At 51.0% G+C, this 25,004-nt stretch overlaps 1 protein-coding gene across 1 annotated transcript in view; it reads left to right on the top strand.

The window, feature by feature from the left end:
* Nucleotides 1-24,207, top strand: part of DISP3 (dispatched RND transporter family member 3) — a 36,160-nt gene extending 11,953 nt beyond the window's left edge. The window contains 21 exon segments of the mRNA XM_087915129.1: nucleotides 1,520-2,395; nucleotides 2,398-2,442; nucleotides 3,608-3,827; nucleotides 6,157-6,293; nucleotides 6,861-6,995; nucleotides 7,086-7,246; nucleotides 7,540-7,679; nucleotides 8,274-8,419; nucleotides 9,411-9,572; nucleotides 10,300-10,461; nucleotides 11,773-11,898; nucleotides 12,753-12,889; nucleotides 13,550-13,731; nucleotides 14,756-14,886; nucleotides 16,678-16,853; nucleotides 16,952-17,078; nucleotides 18,077-18,222; nucleotides 19,609-19,768; nucleotides 20,220-20,333; nucleotides 20,870-21,036; nucleotides 22,084-24,207. Coding sequence (XP_087771255.1) covers nucleotides 1,520-2,395; nucleotides 2,398-2,442; nucleotides 3,608-3,827; nucleotides 6,157-6,293; nucleotides 6,861-6,995; nucleotides 7,086-7,246; nucleotides 7,540-7,679; nucleotides 8,274-8,419; nucleotides 9,411-9,572; nucleotides 10,300-10,461; nucleotides 11,773-11,898; nucleotides 12,753-12,889; nucleotides 13,550-13,731; nucleotides 14,756-14,886; nucleotides 16,678-16,853; nucleotides 16,952-17,078; nucleotides 18,077-18,222; nucleotides 19,609-19,768; nucleotides 20,220-20,333; nucleotides 20,870-21,036; nucleotides 22,084-22,446 — 4,013 coding nt within the window. The 3' untranslated portion in view covers nucleotides 22,447-24,207.
* The last annotated feature ends 797 nt before the right edge of the window (nucleotides 24,208-25,004 follow it).

The raw sequence follows: 25,004 nt of genomic DNA on the forward strand, positions 1-25,004 counted from the left end.
GGCGGCTCCCAACTTTGGGGTCTGTTAGTTTTTGATCCCTGGAGGCCGGCCGCGAAACGATGCAAAAGTTAGAATCCTGCGGGGCCAAACGAGAGATTTCCCACCCAGCCCACCCCGTGGAAAGGCTGAAAATACACCGTTCGTTCTCTCTGCCTTGCGCGATGTCCGTGTTGGGAAAAAAACCCTCCTTCTGGATGCTTTTTGGCGTCTTAGAAACATCATCAACTTCAGATGTGAAGCCTCTTTTAATCCTGGGAGGTTTGCCAGGAAAGATCTTGAAAGCTTTTAATAAAGAAGAAAACGTTGGATGATTGTAAGAAAGGGTTATATTTATACACAACATGTCGCTCTTGGCACGTCTCTCTTGTCTCCATTTTCTCTCGATTGATGATTATTTTTCCCCCTTCAGGAAAAAAAAAAGGCTCTTAATGAGGTGATTCAGGAGGCAGAATCTTTTTGATGGATTCAGTTGGCCCACCATAGGAGATATCAATATAAAACCTGTACGTTAGTCTATTGAACGAGGGAGGCAGGCAGGCCTACGAAATACGAGGAGCGTCTCACATTAAAAAAAATCTGGAATGAACGAATAGTACGAAGCAGAAGTTCTCAGGGTTACGTCTTGTGCCAGAAATGAAAAGAAACCTTGCATTTTGGGAAAACGTGGCCAGACGGGATCCACTCAAAGATGCCTTTAGATGAGTCAGTTTAGAACAAGGAATATCCGAGTTGGAAGGGACTTTGGGGGTCTTATAGTCCAACCTCTTTGTTCAAGTAGCGGAAGAGGCAGGAAGGACGCTCAACGAAGATGGATTGAGGTCCTTCCTTCCTTCCTTCCTTCCTTCCTTCCTTCCTTCTTTCTTTCTTTCTTTCTTTCTTCTTTCTTTCTTTCTTTCTTTCTTTCTTTCTTTCTTTCTTTCTCTCTCTCTCTTTCTTTCTTTCTTTTTCCTTGCTTTCTTTTCTTTCTCCTTCTCCAACATTAGAACATCTAAAGAAAGATAAATAATAAAAATCTAGCTTGTGTGCCTGTTTGCCTGCCTTCTTTCCTACCTGCCTTCCTTCCTCCTTTCCTCATTTTTTTCTTTCTTTCTTTTTCTTTCCTTCCCTCCCTTCTTTTTCTCCTCCCTCCCTGACTCTCTTTGTCTCTGTTCCTCTGCCTTTGTCTTCCTGCCTTCCTTCCTCCTTTCCTCATTTTTTTCTTTCTTTCTTTTTCTTTCCTTCCCTCCCTCCCTGACTCTCTTTGTCTCTGTTCTTCTATCTTCCTTCCTTCTTTTATTCCTCCCTTCCGTCCTCCCTCTTTAGTACTAGCACTGATGACGTTACCTAGTTGGATAATGAAATGCCTGCCAGAAAACAGCCAACCTCCAAGAGCACCAAGGACCCCTCCATTTTGTGATTCCTGGCTGGTGTCAGGAAGGCCAATCCGTTTCTTAGTGGTTCCTTTGTGTGAAGTTATCAGCCTGGCCATTTGCCTCCTAAATTCTGTTCGGATTTCTTGATTCCCTTCTTTTCTTTCCAGGAATGGACATGGAGGACGACGCTTTATTGCAAGATGCGTGTGCCAATGAAGACGAGGAAGGGGCTGGTGGCCCTGGCATGAAAACTGGGGGGTCCCGCCTCTGCGGGAAATGCCAGTGGAACCCCAGGCACCGGGCCGCTTTTGTGACGCTCCCCTCCTCGGATTTTTGGGCTGTGGTGGGCTGGGTTTTCACCAACCCTTATTCTGCCAGCCTCGTCCTCTTCTTGGGATGCGCCATTCCGGCCGGCTTGGCCCTGACCATGTTCCTCCACTACCCTGCTCTGGACATCGACATCTCATACAACGCCTTTGAGATCCGCAACCACGAGTCCTCGCAGCGCTTCGACGCCCTCACCCTGGCCCTCAAGTCCCAGTTCGGCCTGTGGGGACGCAGCCGCCGTGACCTGGCCGACTTCAGCTCGGAGACCTTGCGGAGGCTGATTTTTGAGAAACTGCAGCACCTCCAGCGCAACACCTCGCGGCCGGACGCCCCAAACCTCTCCCGGAGGCGGCGAAGGGACGCGGGCCGGAATCAGGCCGGCCCATCCAACCACAGCTCCTCCCACCAGCCCCGAAGTCCCCTCCCTCGGTGGGAGTATCCGAGCGCCACGGTGAGCGCCAACACCCAGACTCACGCCCACTGGCGCATCGAGCTCATCTTCCTCGCTCGGGGAGATGCCGAGAAGAACATCTTCACGTCCGAGCGCCTGCTGACGATCCACGAGGTGGAGCGGAAAATTATGGACCATCCTCACTTCCAAGAGTTTTGCTGGAAGCCTCATGAGGTCCTCAAAGACCTCCCTTTGGGGTCCTACTCCTACTGTTCCCCTCCTAGCTCCCTCATGACCTATTTCTTCCCCACCGAGAGGGGGTGGAAAAATATACTACGTACGGGCTCGGGCAAGAGCTTGCCGACATCCAAGGTGAGCTCTGACGGTTGGGTGGACGGACTAGGACAAGGAGTAGCTATAGCGCTTAGGCTTCACGGTGCTTTACCGCGCTGTCTGAATGGTTTACAATGTCCGCCTGTTGCCCCAACAATCTGGGTTCTCATTTTACCGACTTCGGAAAGGTAGAAGGCTGAGTCAACCTTGAGCCGGTCAGGATCGAACTCCTGGCAGTGGGCAGAGTTAGTCTGCAATACTGCATTCTAACAGGAAGGGAGGGGAGGGAGGGAGGGAGGGAGGGAGGGAGGGAGGGAGGGAGGAAGGAAGGAAGGAAGGAAGGAAGGAAGGAAGGAAGGAAGGAAGGAAGGAAGGAAGGAAGGAAAATAGCAATAGCGCTTAGACTTATCTACCACTTCAGAGTGCTTTACAGCACTGTCTGAATGGTTTAAAATGTCAGCTTCTTGCCCCAATAATCTGGGTCCTCACTTTACAGACTTTGAAAAGGTGGAAGGCTGAGTCAACCTTGAGCCAGTCAGGATTGAATTCCTGGCAGTTGGCAGAGTTAGTCTGCAATACTGCATTCTAACAGGAAGGGAGGGAGGGAGGGAGGGAGGAAGGAAGGAAGGAAGGAAGGAAAATAGCAACGGCACTTAGACTTATATACCACTTCAAAGTGCTTTACAGCACTATCTGAATGGTTTACAATGTCAGCCTATTGCCCCCAAATGACCCTTGGGGACCCTGCAAGGCCTCCTGCTCCAAGAAGTTGTGCCGGCAAAGACTCATTTCTGGCAGCATTTGGGGGAGAAAAAGAAAGACTTCTGCTGCTTCTGCTGCTTTCCTTGCATGAAGCCAAAAGTCTCTCTCTCTCTCTCTCTTTCTCTCCCCCTGAGAATGGAACTGGAGACGGTATCCTGCGATCCCAAATAAAAAACGATCGATCAGTAGGAAAACGGGGTGGGGAATTTTCCCTGCAGACTTTTTTGGGGGGATTTTCCCAGGGTCTCTGCTGCTTTCTGCAGAGACCCTGGGAAAACATCAGCAAGCCAGCGTCAGTCCAAATTCATATGAGTGGTCCGTGGGATTTAAAATTATGAGTTTGGCGGTCCCTGAGGTCCAAAAGGTTGGCGACTCCTGAACTAGATGACCTCCAAGGTCCCTTCCAACTCTTGTCGTTCTGTTCCTCGGTTGCTTCCCGCAGGGTCTCTCGAGTTGGCCATGACCCACCCAGAGTTCTACTGGTACGTGGATGAGGGTCTCTCGGCCGAGAACAGGAAGAGCTCTCTCTTGCGGAGTGAAGTCCTCTTCGGCGCTCCCCTGCCCAGCTACTATTCCATGGATGACCGCTGGGAAGAACAATGCCGGAAGTTCCAAAACTTTGTGGTCACCTACGTGGCCTTACTGGCCAAGGAGTCCACCAGGTGAGCAACAGAGCCGCTGCCCTGCTCCGTGTCCCCGTCTGGGTTTCCAGTCCAAAGGGTCGAAGTGGATCCTTCCCCTCTGCGGGGATGGATGAGACATTTTGTGGCTCTTCTCCTGTAGAAAGTTAGCCTCTCAGGACCAGGTGGGGTTTCCGGCCTTTGGGAGCTGAGGTCGGTGGCTCCCTCCCTCTCGCTCCCTCTCCCTTTCCCCTCTTTCCTACTCCCTCTCCCTCCCTCTCTTTCCTTCCCCCTCCCCTCTCTCGATCCCTCTCTCTCCCTTCCTCTCCCTTTCCCCTCCCTCTCTCCTCTCCCTCCCTCTCTCTTTTCCCCCTCTCTCGCTCCCTCTTGCTCTCCCTCTCTGTTCCCCCTCTCTCCCTCTCCCTCCCTCTTCTTCCCCCCCTCTCCTCCCTCTCCCTCCCTCTCCCTTTCCCCCCTCCCTCTCTCCCACCCTTCCTCTCCCTTTCCCCTCCCTCTCCCTCTCACCCTCTCCCTCCCTCTCTCTTTTCCTCCTCCCTCGCTCCCTCTTCCTCTCCCTCTCTCTCTCTCACTCAGTGAGCCTCTCAAAGGAGCGATGGAAGCAGAGGGGAGGGCAGAGAGAGAGAGAAAGAGAGAGAGACAGAGACCTCGCAGGAACACCCCCTCCTCAGCCCACCTCCCCTGCTGCGAGGGCTTAATTGCTTCCCTCATTTAATTAACTTTCTGAGACCCTCCCTCTTCCCCCTCCTAAGGAGCTGGGCTATTTCATGCGGCTTTGGACATGGCCTGCTGCGTTTCCTAAACATACCGAGCGATTATCCCTCGTTTCTTTTCTTCTTTCAAATAATCGGGAGTTTAGGATTCCCCGGAGAACGGCGGCCAAGGGCTTACGTGGCAGGTTGGGGAAGGGGGAAGACATGCACCGTGTGCCGTTGCCATACAGTCCTTTGCTTTTTCGGGAAGGATTTAACTCCTGTGGTTTGGGAGCAGTGAGCTGTGGCTTAGTCTGTTGCCCTTTATTTCGCACGCCGGGGTTTCAAGCCCCCCTCCCCCCGGGCTTTATTTATTACAGAAATCACAGCTTCTCCTGCAAATTCAGGGGCCTCTAGTTTGTAAACCCCACCCACCCTGAAACCCCGGGGTTTCAGCCCATATTTTTAGGGGGAGATGTCACGCCCCTGTTAGAATCTGACTCCGAGGGAGAGGAGGAACAGCCGAGAGGGAGTAGGGGAGGTGGCTCCAGAGGTTGTGGAAGAAACTGGGGAAGGGCACAGACCGGCTGGGCATTCAGAGGAAGACCCAGGCCCATCCCCTCTTCATCCTAGGCCACGCAGGGAAGAACGGATAAGGGAGCAACGTGAATGGCATGGTCTACGGGGGAGGAAAGGGCCCTGATCCCCTTCATGGGCTGCAGCTGTGAGGACTGATAAAAAGGACAAACTGTGCATGGCCCAGTGCTGGAAGCAAAGCGTGAAATAACTCTAGTCTCTCAGTTTTTATCTGAGTTCTGGCGTCCTTCCCCGTGTGTGTATTTTGATATCTGTGGACGTCTTCAAGCCCTTTTCCTGCCTTGTCTCATTAATCGCTTCAGTGTGGCTTGTGTTTTGTTTTTTTTTCTATTTATAACTTATATGTATTTTGAGTTTGAACGGAATTTCTTCCTTTTCACAACTGTTTGTGGGGGAGTTTTTTTTCCTCCAGTCAATGATAATTGGATCTTTGAAGCCAAGTTGAAGGAATTAAAGCGATTTCCACCTGTTTGTGTGACTCTGTTGCTTTTGTATCCCACCCTGGGTCATCACACAAATCAGGGTTTGGCTACTGAGCCTTCAGCCTGTTATGCAACCTAGTAAAAGAATGACAGGTAACTTCTCGACTTACTACCGCAATTGAGCCCACAACGTAGGTCGCCAAGTGAGAAATTTGTTAAGCAAGTTTCGTCCCGTTGGACGACTTTTCTCGCCACGTTTGTTAAGTGAATCCCTTTCATTGTTAAATCAGTTTAGCGCGGCTGTTAAGCCAATCTGGCTTCCCGATGGATTCTGTTTGTCAAAAGGTCGCAAAGGGGGACCGCGGGACACGGCTACGGTCATAAGTCGGTTTGCCGAACCCCCGAATGTAAATCACGTGACCCGTGGCAGACGCCGCAACAGTCGTAAGTGTGAAAAAGGGGGGTCATCAGTCCTGTTGCAACTTCGAACAGTCACTAAGTGTGAAAAAGGGGTCATCAGTCCTGTTGCAACTTTGAACAGTCACTAAACGAACCACTGTAAGTCCGGGGACTGCCTATATTTCAAGTTTAACCGAGTTAAACGTGTCGGGCCAACCTCCCGTGCTTTTTTTTTTTCTGCAGCAAAGTGGAGGTTCTGTATGGCGGGACGGATCTGTTTGATTACGAAGTGAGGAAGATTTTCAAGAACGACATGTTGCTGGCCTTCATCAGCAGCTCCTGCATTGCGGTGTTGGTCTACCTGCTGGCATCGTGTTCAGGTAAGAGGAACAGCCTCTCCTGGGACACTCCTGGAACAGCTCCTGGGACACCAACCACCCCCGCACCTGGGACCACTTTATAAGGCCTTAGTAAGATCACACCTAGCGTACCGCTCCAGTTTCGGTCACCACACTATAAAGAAGAGGCTCTAGAAAGAGTGCAGAGAAGAACAACCAGGATGATTAGGGGACTGGAGGCTAAAACATGGTTGCAGGAACTGGTCCTGACTAGTCTAGGGAAGAGAAGGACCAGGGGAGACAGGATAGCAGCCTTCCAAGATTTAAGTGGGATGGATGGAAACTGAACAAGGAGAGATTCAACCTGGAAATAAGGAGACATTTTCTGAACAAGTGAGAACAATCAACCCGTGGAACAGAAGTTGCCATCGGAAGTTGTGGGAGCTTCACCCCTGAAGCTTTCGATAAAAGATTGGACTCCCATCTGTCAGAAATGGTGCAGGATCTCCCGCTTGGGCAGGAGGTTGGACTAGATGACCTACAAGGTCCCTTCCAACTCTGATGATCTGTTCTGTTCTTTCTTCCTCCCTTTTCCTCCTCCTCCTCCAGTCTTCCTGTCGTTTTTTGGCATCGCTAGCATTGGGATCAGCTGCCTGGTGGCCCTTTTCCTGTACCACATTGTCTTCGGAATCCAGTACCTGGGAATCTTGAATGGCGTGGCGGCCTTTGTCATCGTGGGCATCGGTACGAGACGATCCAACCGGGTCAGGAGCCGTTCTCCATCCCCACAAAACCTGGCCTCCTAACGGTGTCCTTCTCTGTGCCGTTTCCCAGGGGTGGACGACGTTTTTGTCTTCATCAACACCTATCGGCAGGCCACCCACCTGAAGGACCTCAACCTTCGGATGATCTACACCATCCAGACGGCTGGCAAGGCCACCTTCTTCACCTCCTTAACCACGGCCGCGGCATATGCCGCCAACATCTTTTCCCAGGTGAGCAATCAGAAGAACAATTCCAGATGTACCTCTTTCTCTTGAAGCAATGCTTCCCAAACTTGGCTACTTTAAGATGGGTGGACTTCAACTCCCAGAATTCCCCAGCCATCATGGCTGGTTGGGGAATTCTGGGAGCTGAAGTCCACCCAGCTGAAAGTCATTCTAAAAGGCTTCCAAAGCTTCTTCGTAGCAATTAGAACAATTCTAGACTTACCTCTTAAAGCGGGGCTTTCTTTGACCTCCTGGAGGTGATTATTCGCCTCTTCCCTTCCCCACTGTCTCTTTCCTAGATCCCAGCTGTCCACGACTTTGGTCTCTTCATGTCCTTGATTGTGTCTTGCTGTTGGGTTGGAGTCCTCTTCACCATGCCCGCTGCCCTGGGGATTTGGTCTCTCTACTGGTCCTCGCTGGAAAACACCTGCCAGGCCAGGTAAGATTCAATCGAATCTCTTTTAAATTAAAGAAAAAAATAAGCCCGCTTTGCGAAGCAGGGCTGCAGTAGCAGCTGTGCCTCTCGAGCCAAAGGAATTGATTTAGCTAGATTACCAGGGTCCACCCAAAAGAATTCACTCAGATGCTGTTCTCTTTTAGAAGGCGCTGGTCGCCTATTCTTCCTTCAAGATGAATATAAAACCAGGAGAAAAGTGCAGGAAAAGCAGCCCAGGTTAAAACCAGCCAGTGCTTCCCAATTTTTCTCCATTACCCAAAACTGTATGTGGCTCAGGGGCCAAGACGCTGAGATTGTTGATCAGAAAGATCGGTCATTTGGCAGTTCAAATCCCTAACATTGCCGCGTAACCGAGTGAGCTCCCGTTCCTTGTCCCAGCTTCTGCCAACCTGGCGGTTCGAAAGTATGTAAAAAAATTCAAGTAGAAAATCCTTAATCCTTGCCTGGTATGTGGCTGTTTCGCGGCTCGGCTGGTCTACCCGCTCCGCTCCGCCAACAAAGCTGGGCGCAGCTGTCTCACCTGGACAGAGAGCGCCGTCCAGGTTCATTTGGTGTTGCTTTCTCCCTGGTCTGCAGGTGCAGTAAAAAATGCACAAAGGAAAGTGCTTTGCAAAGCTCGGACGGCCTGTTTGTCTCCTTGGCAGTGGCTGGCAGGTCAGGCCTGGGCACCCTGCCTTACCTGGATGATGACATCCCCCTGCTGAATGTGGAGGAGGAGCCAGGTAAGTGATGGATAAACGGGCTGCAAATCTTGCTGCCCGCACACTTCAAGTACCCACTTGGTTCCCAAGCCAAGCCAGATATCTGTGTCTCCTTCCTAGAGGTGTCTCAGTTCAGTCAATCAGAGTAGAACTGGAAGGGACATTGGAGGTCTTCTAGTCCTGCCCCCTCCTCAAGCAGGTGACCCTAGATCATTTCAGGCAGGTAGCTGTCCAGCCCTTTCTTAAAAAAAAAGAGCCATACCCAATTCCTGCAATCGTTCTTCATATATTTCAGTCTCCAGCCCCTTAATCACCTTAGTTGCTTTTCTTTGCACTTTCCCCAAAGTCTCGACGTCTTTTTTGTGCTTATGGTGATCAAAATTGGAGGCAGTATTCCAGGGGCGGCCTTACTAAGGATTTCTAAAGCGATGCTAATATTTCGCGGGATTTTGATTCCATGCCTCTGTACAACCAAGGATTGCGTTAGCTTTTTTTTTTTGGCTGCCACCACACGCTGCTGGCTCATGTTTAAACGATGGTTAATTAAGTTATTGTGTAATAACTTGTGCAATAATTAAGTTATTGTTGAATGCCCCGCGCTCCCCAATCATCTCTTTGCCCAGAATAAGATGGTAGAATTATTTTGCTCTTCTGAGGTCTGAGACCTGAGTCTTTTGCAAAGTAAGGCTAGATAGATTTTTGGTCTTGGCTGAAGTGGTGCAATTGGTCTGGATCAGGTTGGGATTTTCAGGATCTTGAAGAGCATCTAGATGGGTTTGAGATCAGAGCAATTCTTCTAGGTTCACCCCTTCTATGAAAAATAGAATTCAGGCCATTGTTGGCTCCGATGAACCCATATAGTAGTGACTTAAGTATCCTTTGGAATAAATATTGGTGATTTCTCAATTGGACTGCTTTGCTTCGTTCGGTATCTAGAGAGCTTTAATGTGGTCTGTGGCAAGCGTTTGTGTCATGCACTTCAACGCAACCTTCCCTTCTCTTTTCTGGCCAGTCGCTCTAGAAATGGGGGACGTCCCCCTGCTATCTGTGTTGCCTGAAAACCACCATCTCACTACCAACAACGACAGCCCAGGACACCTGATCACTCACCTGCAGAAGCTCCTCCAGTGCTGGGCGCTGTGGTCGGCAGTCAAAAACAAGTGGGTGATTGTTGGTAAGTCACCCGCACACCTATTGGCCCTTCCTTGATTTAAAAAGAAGCTTAGGAAGGCCTGGCACAAGAACAGCCTGAGTGTCATGCCCGGATTCTGACGGGGAGATTGAGCAGCTGACAGGGAGTGGGAATGTGGCTCCAGTGACTGTGGAAGAAATGGAGGAAGGCCACAGTCCGGCTGGGCATTCAGAGGAAGCCCCAGGGCCGCCCCCTTTTCATTCTAGGGCAGGGAGGAATGGAGAAGGGAGCAACATGGCTTACGGGAGAGAAAAGGGCCCTGATCCCTTTCATGAGTTGCAGCTGGGAGAACAGGATACAAGAAGGCCGTTTGCACACAGCACCTTGCTGGAAGCAAAGCCTGCATTATCTTGGCCGAGGCTTATTGGGGTTTTGGCGTCCTCCCATCTGTGGGTGCTGCGTTATCTTTTGGAAGTCTGCCATTTATCATCCTGGCCTGTCACGTTAATTACTTCAGCATGGTTTGTGTTGGTTTTTTTTTTATTTCTGATTTATCTCTACTTTGGGTTCGGGCTGCATTTCTGCCCTTCGTAGCCTATTTTTTGGAAGAGTTTGCTCTCCAGCCGAGGATAATTGGACATTGGGGGGCCAAGTTGGAGGCATTAAAGGGAATTTACCTGATTTTGTGACTTTCTTATTTTTGTGTCACGCCCTGGGTCATCACACTGAGTATCAATTCACACAGGTTGCCCCGTGTTTCTCGTTCCAGGGCTCTTTGTCTTGGTTCTTATCCTTTCCATCTTCTTCGCCAGCCGCCTTCGCCCAGCTAGCCGTGCCCCACTCCTCTTCAGGCCCGATACCAACATCCAGGTGTTGATGGACCTCAAGTACAACTTGAGTGCTGAGGGCATCTCTTGTGTCACCTGCTCAGGTGAGTTCGACGGAGCCCAGGAGTTTACCAGGGGCAGGAAAAGGCATGGGTGTGTCAGTGGCTTCCACGTTGTGTTCAGGTGGATCCGTGTTTCTTCAAGATGTCTCAACTGGATCTCTGGGAACGTTGGAAGGCAGGAGGAATCCTCTCACCCAGGGCGGATCTAGGACAGAACCTTTCCTTTCCCCTTAGAAACAGGGGTGTCCAATCTTGGCAAACTTTAAGACTTGTGGGCTTCAACTCCCAGAATTCCCCAGCCAGCATTTTGCTGGGAATTGAAGTCTGCAGGTCTTAAAAGTTGCCAAGGTTAAGACAGCCTTGCTTTAGAACAGGGGTGTCAGACTCAAGGATCTATGTATTTGCCATCGGCTAGCTCAGTCTGTCACATAAAATTTGCTTGCAAGCAAACTCCTAAAATTTGCTAGCAAGCAAACTCACAAAATTAACTCACAACACGCCATGTATGTAAATATTGATTTTTTTTATTAAAAAAAGAGCAACTTTTACCCCAAATCAGGCAAAGCAGGCAGGCAGATTAAGCTGCTCACAGAATCATTCAGTGATCTATCGGCTATCTGAGCCTGTCACATAAAATTTGCTTGCTGTGAGTCTGCATTGAAAATAGAACCTTCAGTCCTAAGGGAGGTTCGGCTATGCTGAAAAGCAGAGCCGAAGATCTAAAGACTAGCTAGAAAGCAAGAAATCCATTAGGTAGGAAGCCGTTTCCTGCTTCCTACCTAATCTAAATCTCCCGGCACAGCAGAACAGAGGATGGTCGGAAAAAGGAAAAATAGCAATTTAGCAGGCAAGTTTGCCAGGTAAGGAGTGAGTGGGCGGGGAGCGTTCCCGCGGGCGACGTGGGCGGCACAGCCTTGTGTTTCTGCGCCGCCTGGATTGGGGGGTGCTCTGGGGGTGAGATTTCTCTGCGGCCCACCAAAATTTTCTCACGTCCCACCAGCGGCCCATTGGTTGGCGACTGCTGGTTTTGAGGGCAGAAGTTAAAACGATTTACATCCAGGATGTGAGGGGTCTGTAGATATTTTCCCAGCCCTCTTTTTGACTAACTAAAAGCAATGTTTTTAAAAATTTTCGGGGTCCATTCTCGTTGGTTAGACTCATCCTTTGGGAATTTCCACCTCTCAAATCACTCGTCCTTGCTCTTTTGAGGCCCTGCACACTAAGGGGCTCTTCGGGTGGCAAATATGGCTGTCCCTTGAATGAAGAAGTCCTCCGTGTGAACATGCCCCCTTCCCGGTGCTGCCCCCTTTGATGGGAGATGCTCTTTTGTCCCTGACTAACCTTGTGCGACAGGCTTGTTTCAGGAAAAACCCCGTAATCTGCAGAATAACATCCACACTTCTCTGGAGAAAAAGAAGAAGAGGTCGGGCCCGCCAGGAAGCGGCCGAGGGAGCCCCCTAGATGACAAAACTCTGCAGGGTGAGTGTCATCTTCCCCTCAAGATCTTTTCTTATGGCTTTCTCTCCATGGCTGGCTACCCTGTTAGGCCTCGAGGAATCTAACTGGAATCATTGATTCGATCGGGGAAAATTCGACCCGAAAACCAGCAAACCATGTTCGTTGGATTAAATGAGTGAGTTGGGTTGATTTGATTCCGATTTTGGAAACTGGTCTGAAAAAAGGCCATTTCCACGCAGGCACAGAGCCAGCGCAGGGTATCCGAATCGGATGGGATCCGATATCACCAGTTCAATACCCACCTTGGATGTTGGCACAGCCTGTGTTCGGACTCACCCCTGAATCCAGGTGCTGCCCAATCCGATTAGCTTTTTCCCTTTGGGTCTGACGCAGGAGGGGCGATGTTCTGACCTGGCCTCCAAAAATGACAAACCCCTCTGTAGTTAAATCAATTATTCCTTTATTAGGAGCACCAGCATCCCTGACAAAGAATCTCTCTCTCTCTCTCTCTCTCTCTCGGCTCTTCTGTCCCAAGGACCGGCCCATAGATTTCCACTGCTCTCCTCTCCTCTGCCTTCTGCACATCCGTGCTTCAGGCACTGGACCCAGCTGTTCCTCTTATTCCTTGTCAGCCACCTCCAGACCTGGGGGTTGCTGACTCTCCATCTGAGGGCTGACGGATGGCCCAGGCTCCGCCTCTGTCTCTCTCTCTCTCTCTCTGCCAGTTCCGTTCCCTCTTCCCCCCTCGGAGCTCCAAGGTTGCCTTAATGCTGGCCCTGGACCCCACACCGCCTCCTCATCTGATTCGGTTGCTGGAGGGCCCAGTGGCCGACGCGCCACAACAGGCGCTCTGATGACTGTCCTGTCTCCTCCAGACCCCCAGGGAACAGTCTACATCTTCAGATCCAAGGGCAACAGCTGGCCGGTGACCTACAGGTTTTCTCTCAACTCCACCGTGCCGTCTCCATGGCAGACCGTGCCCGCAAAAGGTGGAGAAGTGCCCTCCTTCCAGGTAAGCACCGACAGGTGAAGAGGTGACTCCTAAATCAGCCCAGAGGGGCAACCGGGCAGCTAAGCTCCCTTCAGTAGCGCATCATGCAGCCTTTGCATAGGTGGCATCGCCTAGAACACCATCTTTTGAGATACTTCGACGAGATAAGTCTCCACGGAGTCTAGATCAGCGGTCCCCAACCTTTGTGGCTTGGCAGCATGGGGGGAGGGGAACTCACCTGTACGACTAACAGGCTGGCACACACACACACACACAGAGTTCAACTTGTGTGAGGAGCGGGCATGTTAAGCTGCCCACCCGTGCGCAGCTGCGCCAGTCTGCTGCTCACATAGCCTGGTTGGAAATAGGCCGTGACCCGGGAGTTGGGTCACTCTAGACCCCTGGTCTAGATGACTGTTGGATTGCAGGGCTACTCATCCTTCCATGATGGTTGCGGGCAGTGGGACTTGTCTTTCCTAGCTGCTCTTTGAGCTGCCGGTCGAGCGGCAGATGCCAACAGCCTGTTCCGTGCTCACCCCCTGTGCCACATGGCAGAGCTGAACAGAGAGGGGCATGCCACCCTTAAGTTTGTCTTTTGTGCCCTGCTAGCCCCCTTCGCCCTTCCCGCCAGCCTCTAGAGACCTATAGTGAAGTGTTGTGTTTTCATTAATCCATGCTTAGGTGTATAAAGTTCCTTACGGTAACTTCACCAAGAGGCTGACCGCTTGTATGTCCACAGTAGGGCATGTCCAGCCAGGGGCCAGCAAGAAGTGGATGATGACCAGCTTATCATGCGACACGAAGAGAGGGTGGAAATCCGACTTCAGCTTCTATGTGGCCACCCAGGAGCAACAGCACACACGGTAATACTGAGCAGAGGCGGCCGGGCACAGAGCTCAGGCGGGTCGTCAGAAGGTTCTTGGCAATTAATCATTGGGCAGAGTAGGGAGACGGAGTTGGGGGGCTGTTCTGCATTTTAGGAGGGAAGGTTTCTTTTTTTTTCCTTCTTCAAATTTTGGAGAGAACACGATTGAGGGTAGCTCTGTGTGTGTGTGTGAAAGAGAGAGAGAGAGAGAGAAAGGGAGGGAGGGAGAGAGGGGGAGATCTATCTATCTATCTATCTATCTATCTATCTATCTATCTATCTATCTATCTTTGGTTATTCGGGTTTTCTCCCGCGTAAGATTGGAAGTATCTAGGCAACGTTTCGAGAAGCACAGAGCTGAAGACACAAGCCTGAAGATGATGAATGAGACTTCATTGAAACGTTGCCTAGATACTTCCAATCTTACGCGGGAGAAAACCCGAATAACCAAAGATCCACATACTAATACCCTCGAGAACCTCAGAAAACATTTATATATATGTATGTATGTATGTATGTATGTATGTATGTATGTTACACCAGTGGGTTTCTTCTTTCCCTGATGGCGCAGTGGTTAGAAAGCAGTACTGCAGGCTAATTCTGCTCACTGCCATGAGTTCGATCCTGACCAACTGGCTCAAGGTTGACTTAGCCTTCTGTCCTTCCGAGGTCGGTAAAATGAGGACCCAGATTGTTGGGGGGCAAGAGGCTGGCTCTGTAAACCGCTTAGAGAGGGCTGTGAAGCACTATGAAGTCTAAGTGCTCTTCCTTCCTTCCTTCCTTCCTTCCTTCCTCCCTCCCTCCCTCCCTCCTCCCTCCCAATGGTTAGAATGCAGTATTGCAGGCTAACTCTGCCGACTGCCAGGAGTTTGATCCTGGCCAGCTCAAGGTTGACTCAGCCTTCCAGCCACCTGAGTTTGGTCAAATGAGCTTGGGGGGCAAGAGGCTGACTCTGTCAACCGCTCAGAGAGGGCTGTGAAACTCCGTGAAGCGTAAGTGCTGTTGCTCTGGCTCTTCCCCAGGAAGCTGTACTTCGCCCAGTCACACAAGCCTCCGTACCACAGCCGAGTCTGCCTGGCACCCCCGGGCTGCCTCCTCAGCTCCAGCCCAGACGGACCCAACAAAGGATACCTGTTCGTGCCAAGTGAGAGAGGTGAGCCACCCATGAAACGAGGGGAGTGTGTGTGTGTGTTCTCTTCATTCTTGCACACTTACAGCTAGTTGTGGTGCTGGGAGAGGAAGCAGAGGGAGGAGGCTCAAGGCCCTGTGAGGGAACTTTCTGCAGCCTCCTTAGTCTGACCAACATGCAGGGTTGTTGTGAGGATCCATGTAGGGAAGAATTGCCACGTATGTGAGAATAAGACAGGGGTCAGGATTCCGGCAGTGACCCCCAATTAAATCATGAGTCTCGAGCCAAACTTCCAAAACTTCAACAGGATTTATTGGGAGTTAAACTGTCCGGCACTGCCTGGGTGTAGCCAACTCTGAGAACCGTAATTCATTGTCACCCTTGACCCTGGTTTCCCTGCCCCCCGGCTGTATCGTAATTCACATTCTCCATTGGGACACATCCATAGCCCAGAGTCATCAATCATGTTCTCCAATGAGATATTTGCATGGCAGAAACTTCAGTCACCTAGTTACTATCTTTGAAAACATTTATGGAATGCACTTTCGACTTCCAAACTGCTCCCCTCCACTTTCTGTTGGCAACTCTGAAAAGACCAGAGAAATATTTTATGAGTTGACAACAGGTAGTCCTCGACTTACGACCACAGTTGAGCCAAACACTGTCTGTTGCTAAGTGAGCCGTTCGTTATACGAGTCAGTTGTTAAGCATCCGAATGTGAATTGCATGTGAGTGCAGGGATGCTGCAAAGGTCTTTAAGTCCCTTTTTTCCAGTGCTGCCGTAACTTTGTTTGCAAATTGAACCGTGGTAAGTCGAGAACCACCGGTGAAGGGTTTGTGTGTTGTTACCTAAAGAAAAACAAGCAATCTTTTACCTAATTTGGAGTAACTGCCTCAAACTTGGCAAGCAGAGCGCTCAACAATCTGGTAAATGAGTCCAGCTACCCCCTCCCACTTCTCTTTCTCGCCCCCTGTCCAATGTCCCTTTTTTCAGCGCCATTTTAACTTTGAACGGTCGCTAAACGAACTGTTGTAAGTGGAGGACTATCTGTATTTAGATAATTTCTAGGTTTTGGGCCAGAGCGTGAATTTCCCAATAACTCAAAATAAGTCAATTGACTATCTAAAGCAGAGGCCTCCAAACTTGGTGTCGACTCATAAAACATTCCTATGCCTGTTTTAGTAGTTGCCATAAAAAATGGGGGGGAAAGTGAAAGTACATTCCAACTCTTCTCTTTAAAAGAGTGTAACTAAACTGCCAGAGCTTTTGCCCATGAATATATTTAATTGGAGAACATGATTGATGACACCCAGCCTGTGAATGTGCTCAATTGGAGCATCTGGTTTATGACACACCCAAGTGGGGGAGCGGGGGAAACAGGGTCACAGGGGACTCTAAATGACGTATGCCAGAGTTGGCCGTATACAGGGCAGTGCCAGTATGTCGCCTCTAATAAATCCTTCGAAGTTTTTTGAAGTTTGGCTCGAGAATCATGATTTCATTAGGGCGATGGCTGGAATCCTGACACTTGGCAACTTTAAGATTTGTGGATTTCAACTCCCAGAATTCCTTCCCATGGAAGCGATGCCTATTTATCTACTTGCACATTCATGCTTTCAAACTGCTGGGTTGGCAGGAGCTGAGGCCAGCGCATGAGCTCTCCTAGAACTCAGCTTTGCTGGCTGAGGAATTCTGGGAGTTGAAGTCCACGCGTCTTAAAGTTGCCAAGTTTGGGGACCCCTGGACTAAAGTCTCAACCCCATCCACCCTAACACCTACACCACTTCCTTACTCTGTCCTCTCTCCTTCTCCAGCCTCTTCCAGATCCAGGTTCTCCATCACGTCAGGATTCAACCCTTGCCGGAATGGCAACTGCGGGAAGCCTGCCGTGCGTCCGCTGGTGGACACGGGCGCCATGGTTTTCGTGGTGTTTGGGATCCTTGGGGTCAACCGTACCCGGCACACCGACAACCACGTCATTGGAGACATGGTGCATGTCCTTTCCTGGGGTCTGTGGGGCTGGAGGAGCCTCCCCAGGTCGGGTCTCGCTTACATGTCCTCTTCGCCGCTTGTATCTCCTTTGGAAAGGGTAGCGTCATCTATGACAGCAGCTTCGACCTGTTCAAAGAAATCGGCAACCTGTGCCGGATCTGTAAGGCTATCGCCAGCAATGCCGAGCTGGTCAAGCCAGGAGGAGCTCAGTGCCTCCCTTCAGGTATCTCCCCTTCCCCTTCTCAGGCTTCGACTGTGTGAGCCACGCTCTCTAGTGGGCCTCTCCAGTGTTGACCAGGAATCCAAGGTCTCTATCGACAGTCTTGAGGGAGCATATGGGCTGATGTCACCATTGCCTCTGATGGCCTTCAAGATCATGGAAAGTTCCTGAGGAAACACTGAATGGGCCTTCAAGGCCATTGAAGGTTCTTCAGGAAACACTAAATGGGCCTTCAAGGCCATGGAAGGTTCCTCAGGAAACACTGAATGGGCCTTCAAGATCATGGAAGGTTCCTCAGGAACACCGAATGGGCCTTCAAGGTCATGGAAAGATCCTGAGGAAACACCAAATGGGCCTTCAAGGCCATGGAAGGTTCCTCAGGAAACACCGAATGGGCCTTCAAGATCATGGAAGGTTCCTCAGGAAACACTGAATGGGCCTTCAAGGCCATGGAAGGTTCCTCAGGAAACACCAAATGGGCCTTCAAGGCCATGGAAGGTTCCTGAGGAAACACCGAATGGGCCTTCAAGGCCATGGAAGGTTCCTCAGGAACACCAAATGGGCCTTCAAGGCCATGGAAGGTTCCTGAGGAAACACCGAATGGGCCTTCAAGGCCATGGAAGGTTCCTCAGGAAACACCGAATGGGCCTTCAAAGCCATGGAAGGTTCCTGAGGAAACACCGAATGGGCCTTCAAAGCCATGGAAGGTTCCTCAGGAAACACCAAATGGGCCTTCAAAGCCATGGAAGGTTCCTCAGGAAACACCAAATGGGCCTTCAAGGCCATGGAAGGTTCCTCAGGAAACACCAAATGGGCCTTCAAGATCATGAAAGGTTCCTCAGGAAACACTGAATGGGCCTTCAAGACGGCCAGCAAGATAGGTGGCTGTACAAATCATACAACTAAATAAAATAAAATAAACGCATTATGACTATAGATAGTTTTGCAGACCCCGATTTGCAGAATGCAAAAAAACCACCCCATTTTCTATCCCTTTCTAGGTTACAGTGTCTCCTCTGTCCTTCAGATGCTACACCCAGAGTGTAAGAACCTCCCTGAGCCCAATCTGCTTCCCGGACAGCTCTCCCATGGGATGGTGGGGGTGAAGGACGGCAAGGTCCAGTGGATCTCCATGGCCTTTGAGTCGGTGAGAGCCCCCCCCCACCTGATTTTTCCAGTTCTGGCTTTCTGAGATCGTCGCGCCCTTTTCATCTCCAGAACTGAAAAACGGACCAAGATCCTAGTCCTTAGGAGTCAGGGCTTCTAAAGAAACCTGCAGGGAAAAAAAAAAGTAAAAGTGCTTAGTGTCCTGGATACTTTTCCCAATAGGGTCACACACAGGGGTGGGATTCGGCCGGTTCAGACCGGTTGGGCCGAACCGGTTGTTTAATTTTGCATCTGGTTCGCCATACCGGTATTCGAACCGACCATCTGGCCCCGTTCACCCCTCCCCTCCCTTCCCCGGAGTCTCCACGTGGCCCATTTTCGATGCAGGTAAGTGCAGGAGGCTCTGGGAGGGGGGAAAAATGGCCCTCCTGAAAGTATGGCCACGCCCACCATGGCCACGCCCACCCAGCAACTGGGCAGTGAGTTTTGAATCCCACATCTAATCTGAAGAGCGATTTGGGTATTCAGGGGAAAGAAAAATTGAATAAATTTCGGCGATGCTTCCCACACCCCTTTTCCTCCTGTGGGCTCAGCTGCCTCTTATCCAACCATTGTCCAGTCTGCAGCTTCCCTTCTGCCCACCAAGGTCGTTCCCACTTGCAGGAAGAGCGCACTCACTTGGCCCAGGAGAGGCAGGACTGCGTCCACTTTCGGTCACCGTATTATAAAATAACGTTGAGACTTTGACCTGAGTGCAGAGAAGAGCAACCAAGGTGATTAGGGGACTGGAGGCTAAAACGTACGAAGAACGATGGCAGGAACTGGGTATGTCTAGTTTCATGAAAAGAAGGACTAGCGGGGACATGATAGCAGCCTTCCAATATTTGAGGGGCTGCCCCAAAGAAGAGGGAGTCAAGCTATTCTCCAAAGCACCTGAAAAGGCAGGACAAGAAGCAATGGATGGAAACTAACCAAGGAGAGAAGCAACCTTGAAATGAAGAAGAAATTTCCTGACTGTTAGAACAATTAACCAGTGGAACAGCTTGCCACCAGAAGTTGTGGAGGCTCCAGCACTGGAGGTTTTTAAGAAGAGAGTAGACAGTCATTGGTCTGAGATGTTATAGGGTCTCCTGCTCAAGCAGGGGGCTGGACTATAAGACCTTCAGGGTGCCTTCCAGCTCGATTCTGATACTCTTTTGCTCCGGAGAACAGAACCAGTGAGTGCAAACTTCAATCTAGACATGAGGAGGAATTGTATGACTCTGTTGGGCCATCAGGAAGAGGAACAAACGCTGCCTTGTCTGGAATATAATAGTCTGCTTGAGTCGCTGTTATTCTGCCTTGTCCTTTTCCTCTAACGTCCCGCTCCTTCCTTCCTTCCTTCCTTCCTTCCTTCCTTCCTTCCTTCCTTCCTTCCTTCCTTCAGACCACCTACAAGGGAAAATCGTCCTTCCAGACCTATTCCGATTATCACAAATGGGAAACCTTCCTTCAGGATTTGCTCCGGCAGTTTCCGGAAGGCTCCACGCTACGCCGAGGTTTCCAGACCTGTGAACATTGGAAGCAGATCTTCATGGAAATCATAGGTGAGCGAGAGAAATAAGTGTGATTTAGCGTGACTAGCAAATGCGTTGATTAAACGGACGTATTTGGGCCTCTTAACATACAGTGGCTCCATGCAGCTGGCAAGGTGTCACTGCTAACAGAGGAAGGGCAAACTCTTACACACAGGTGGAGGACACCTCCATTTTCTTCTCAACATGGCTGGAGTAACCATACCCCATTACTCCTGATCGTGGCTGTAGAAATCTAAGCCCAACCACCGAGTTTCACAGTGAAGCACGGGTATCGAGCTAGTTTAATAATAAACATATAACGACAGTAGTGCTTCCTTCTCCATTTGGTGAGCCAGGTTGACAAAATTCGTCATTCTCTTGCGTTTAAAAATAAAAAAAATCTTAATTTCTCTTTCTGCTCATTGACCATCCCGCACAGTGATTCTTGCTCTCTCTTCTCTCCTCTCCGTCTCTGTCCCAGGTGTGCAAAGTGCCCTTTTCGGCCTCGTCCTTTCCCTGGTGATCTGCATTGCCGCTGTTGCCCTCTTCACCACGCACCTTCTCCTCCTCCTTCCTGTCTTGCTCACCATTTTAGGTACAAGCAAGCTAGGAAAAAAAAAACCCTTCCCTGCCTTGACCCATCCCGGCGCTCTGTTCTTGCGTACGCAGGGAAGAGTCCCGGCTGAATTCGTAGAAGGCCCCGGGAGGTGGGTGCCCCCCGCCCCCCCAAAAAAATTTCACCTGAGCAAGCAGCCAACCCTACACGGCATAGTACCAAGCCACGGCCTACTTGAAACTGGGTCAGTGTAGCCAGTGTGGCCACATGTGCACAGCTCAACTCGTGCAAACCGTGGGCCGGAGCACACGGGGCATGATGCGCAAGGGCATGTATGTGCCATTCATCATCTTCCCCTCTCCCGCTCCCCGCTGGGCCCACTAAGCTGCAAAGTTTGGGGGAACCGCTGTTTTAGTTCCCCCCCCTCCTCCCGAAACGGTCCCCCTCGCTCCTTTCACTGGTACAAACCCGTGTCAGTCTGGGAGGGACGAAACTTTTGGTTTCCGCTCCGGAACGGAGCCCTGAACCTGGGAAGAGAAGCGTGACTTTTGATGGCTGTCTGTCTCTTTTGCCAGGCGTGGTCTGTCTGGTGGTGACTGTCATGTACTGGTTGGGCTGGGAGATTGGGGCCGTGGAAGCCGTCTCGCTCTCCATCCTGGTGGGCTCCTCGGTGGACTACTGCGTGCATCTGGTGGAGGGCTTCCTTCTGGCTGGGAAGAGCCTCCCTCCTCACCTGGCAGAGGTGAGGCTTTGTCTGGGGCACTTCTTTTCCTCTTCCCCACTTCGGCCTCCAGGAGATAATAGCAACAGCCCTTAGACTTGTATACCGCTTCGCAGGGCTTTATAGCCCTCTCTAAGCAGTTTACAGAATCAGCCTCTTGCCCGCCCCCCAAAAATCTGGGTCCTCATTTGACCCACTTCAGAAGGCTGAGTTAATCTTGAGCCAGTTGGTCAGGATTGAACTGCTGGCAATGGGCAGAGCCAGCCTGCAATACTACATTCTACCCACTAGAAGGGGGGGAAGGAAGGAAGGAAGATAGCAATAGCACTGATATACCACTTCACAGTGCTTCACAGACCTCTCTAAGCGGTTGACAGAGTCAGCCTCTTACCTCCCAACAATCTGGGTCCTCATTTTACCCACCTTGGAAGGATGGAAGGCTGAGTCAATCTCAAGACTGGTGAGATTCGAACTGCCCAATTGCAGGCAGTCAGCAGAAGTAGCCTGCAGTACCACACTCTAACCACTGCGCCACCATGATAATCACCATCATAATCACGCAGGGCAACAGCTCTGGACTAGGGATAGACAGATATATTAAGTGCACCCCGTTCTCCTCGAACTGTTCCTCAAAGCCCAGCCCGACCCTGAGCAATATTTCAGAAGCTATCTTGGTGTACGTCACCTTCTGAAATGCTTGCTGGAGCTAAAGATGGGGTCCAAAATTCGATCGGCCACTTGCTCCAGCGACCGGAGCTGAGAATCCAAGGCGGATCCTGGTTTTTGGGTGGGACCAGGAAGGTTCAATGCATGCATTGGGTGCAGGAGGTGGGGAGGTGGGTTAGAAACCTGCCAAGGGGGGAGGGGCCTAGGTGCCTGCCAAAGTGTGCATGCGTAAAGAAACAACAACCCCATACATGTACAAACTTTCAGGTGCAACTTAGATTTCTTCGTTCTTCAAGGGTGGGGATTTGGGGGTCAACCTGAAACGGAACAAACGGCCTTAAAGGCCTGGTGATGATGATGGTGGAGAGAAGCAGAGCTGACCCATCTTCTTGCTGACCGCAGGATCCCAGCTCCAGCCGCCAATGGAGGACAGTGGAGTCGGTGCGGCACGTGGGCGTGGCGGTTGTCTCCAGTGCCGTCACCACCGTCATCGCCACCGTTCCTCTCTTCTTCTGCATCATCGCGCCCTTCGCCAAGTTCGGGAAGATCGTGGCCCTCAACACGGGCCTCTCCATCCTCTACACCCTGACGGTCAGCACAGCCCTGCTGAGCATCATGGGGCCGCCTTCGTTCACCCGCAGCCGGACTTCCTTCTTCAAGGCGCTGCTGGGGGTGCTGCTGGCCGGGGCGGGAGGCCTCGGCCTTTATCTGGTGCTGCTGAGAAGCGGATTGGAGATGCCCCTCCTCAGCGGGGCCGGCTTATAGCCCCCAGAGACCCTCCTGCCCATTTTCCCCCTCTCTCTCTCAAAAAAAGAGGCTTCTTGGGTGCATGATCTTTTGGGGGAGGGGATCCCTGTTCCATGGGAGTTGCCGAGGACGCAGCTTCTCGGCCCGTGGACCACTCACCCGTCGGCAGAATGAGACCCTCCGGAGCCATTCTCCGTCTCCCGTTGAAGTCAAAGCTGGCGTTTGGGGTCTTTTCCCAGGCACACCATGGGGAGAAGCCAGGGCAGAGGAGAAAGACGCGGTCCAGCGGCTCCCAGAAATCCTGCCTCTGGTTTTCAAAGGATCCCCATCCGCTTCCCCATCCCTTCTCCCCTTCCTCGCCTTCGGTTTCCACTTGCACTTTAATTCCTACCTCCCCCTCGGCTTGCTTCCAGGTAGGGTTTTATTAGGGGTGGGGTGGGAGAAAGGATGTGGATCTGGACAGGCACAGAATTGCTCACCTTTGGCCGAAGGAAAATAATCAGAGGCTGCCTTCTTCGGTTGCTTCTTCAAGGTGTTTGCCCCGTCCCCGCTCTGAAAATCTTTCCCAGCCTTTACTCCAGTGGTGGCTGCTATCGGTTCGCACCGGTTTTAGCGAACTGGTTGTTCCGGTGATCAGCTGGCCCTGCCCTTTCCTGGCCTATATTTCCATTTTTTTTTAGCTCAGCTGATTCACGCGGCGCGATGGATTGCTGCGCCTCAGCTGTTTTACTCACCGGTGCTCACTTTTAAGCTTAAAAGGGGCCGTTTTTGAATGCTGGGCACGTGAAGGATGGAAAGCGCGCGCTCACCGAACCGGTTGTTAAACCGGTTACAGCCTGCCACTGCTTTGCTCCCTCCCCAGCTCGTTGCATTTTCGGTCTCCTGTTTTGAATTGGCAAACCATGGTGGGGTTTTGTTTTGGTTTTTGGAGATGAGAAACGGCCAGGGCTGGCTGGCTGGGAAGCACTCCAGGCCTTTCTCTGGCCAAACATCTCTTGTTCTTGAGAAGGGTGTTCGAATGTAGTCTGGAAATGAGAAGCAGATTGAAATTTTCCCCTTTGCGTCTCAAGTCCAGCCTTGAGTTTCTCTTAAATTTCCTGTTTTTTTCCTTCCTTCCTTCCTTCCTTCCTTCCTTCCTTCCTTGAATATAACATTTTCAGCCTCTCGATTTTTTTTTCCTTCAAAGAGAAGTGCTTCTCCCGGGAAGGCAATAAACCGATGGTGATTTACCGCCGTAGCTAACAGGAATCCTTGGGTGTGCGAGGCGGCTGTTGCGGTGATTTACACAGAAAGAGGCTTCACCCCTGCTTGCCGGATCCATAAATTAACTTCTGCAGATCAAGAGGAGCCTTCGGGATTCCCGTAGCTGGTAGCCGGGCGTGTTGCCAGCTCCTCTCTTAGCCAAATGAGGACCTTGAAATGCCTTGCTTGATCGGAACAAGGCCCTTGGCAAACCTCCTGGCTGAGAATAGCCAGACGGGTTTGGGGCGGGGTGGCGGGAGACACTTCTGCACACTGGGATCTGGTTTTGTCTAGCCTTCGTCATCCTTTGTCTCAGCAACTAACAGAGCACAATGCCTTTTTGCTGTCCCTATATTATTATTATTATTATTATTATTATTATTATTATTATTATTATTATTATTATTGTTATTAATTATTTTGGAGTTGGCTGTTCCCTCCCGCGTTCCTGAGTTACCCGTCCTCGGTTGTGGAATTTGCGTGTCCGCGTTCTTTTTTTGAGACTGTTGGAAAAGAAAACACAGATTTTGACATTCACTCGTGTGCGTGTGGTGTGTGTGTGTGTGTGTGTGTGTCTCTCTCTCTCTCTCTCTGGCGTCATTTCTTTCTCGCCTCCAATTCCGTTCTTGCTGGTGGTTCAACGGTTTCTGGCATTCAGGGCCCTGCTCCAGAGCTTTCTTCGCGTTTTCCCAAGGTAGACTGCTCCTTGCCGCAGAAGCTCTCTTCGGTTGGGCACAGCTCTTGCTAATCATAACTCGATTACAAATGGAAATCATGTTTCCCTCACCCACCCCTTTGGACATGGTGCCCCGAATGAATTGAGCAGCGATGGGATTCAAAACATTTTCACTACCGATTCTGTGAGCATGGCTTGGTGGGCATGGCCATGTGACTGGGTGGGCGTGGCTTTTGAGGGGGGGGTTGCAGCCACCCCACCACCCGTTTTTTGGTCCTTCTGGGCCTCCGAGGAGCCTCTAAAGGCGGGGGCGGCATTTTCGCTTCCCTAAGGCTCCTATGAGGCTGAGGAAGAAAAGGAACAGAGCATGGGAGGGGCTCGCGACACCCCTCCGTGCGCCATTTTGGGAGCTTCCTGGCCTCAGAAGAGCCTCTGGGGAGGGTGTTTTCGCTCCCATGAGGCAAAAAATGGAGGGGGGGGGGGCTGAGCCGTTTTTTGCCTTCCTGGGCCTCAGCAAGGGGAATCCCGGCATAGCTGATCTTATGTACAGCTGATCGTTGGGAGGGGAAAAATAAGAAACACCTTAGCCAGTGTTGGCTAACCTTTCTGGGCTCCTGCGTCAAAAATTGCGCATGCGTCAGCGCACACACGCTTATAT

Source organism: Pseudonaja textilis, chromosome 18 (genome assembly GCF_049901715.1).
Source record: "Pseudonaja textilis isolate UNSWEBS1 chromosome 18, rPseTex1.2, whole genome shotgun sequence".
NCBI classification, from domain to species: domain Eukaryota; kingdom Metazoa; phylum Chordata; class Lepidosauria; order Squamata; family Elapidae; genus Pseudonaja; species Pseudonaja textilis.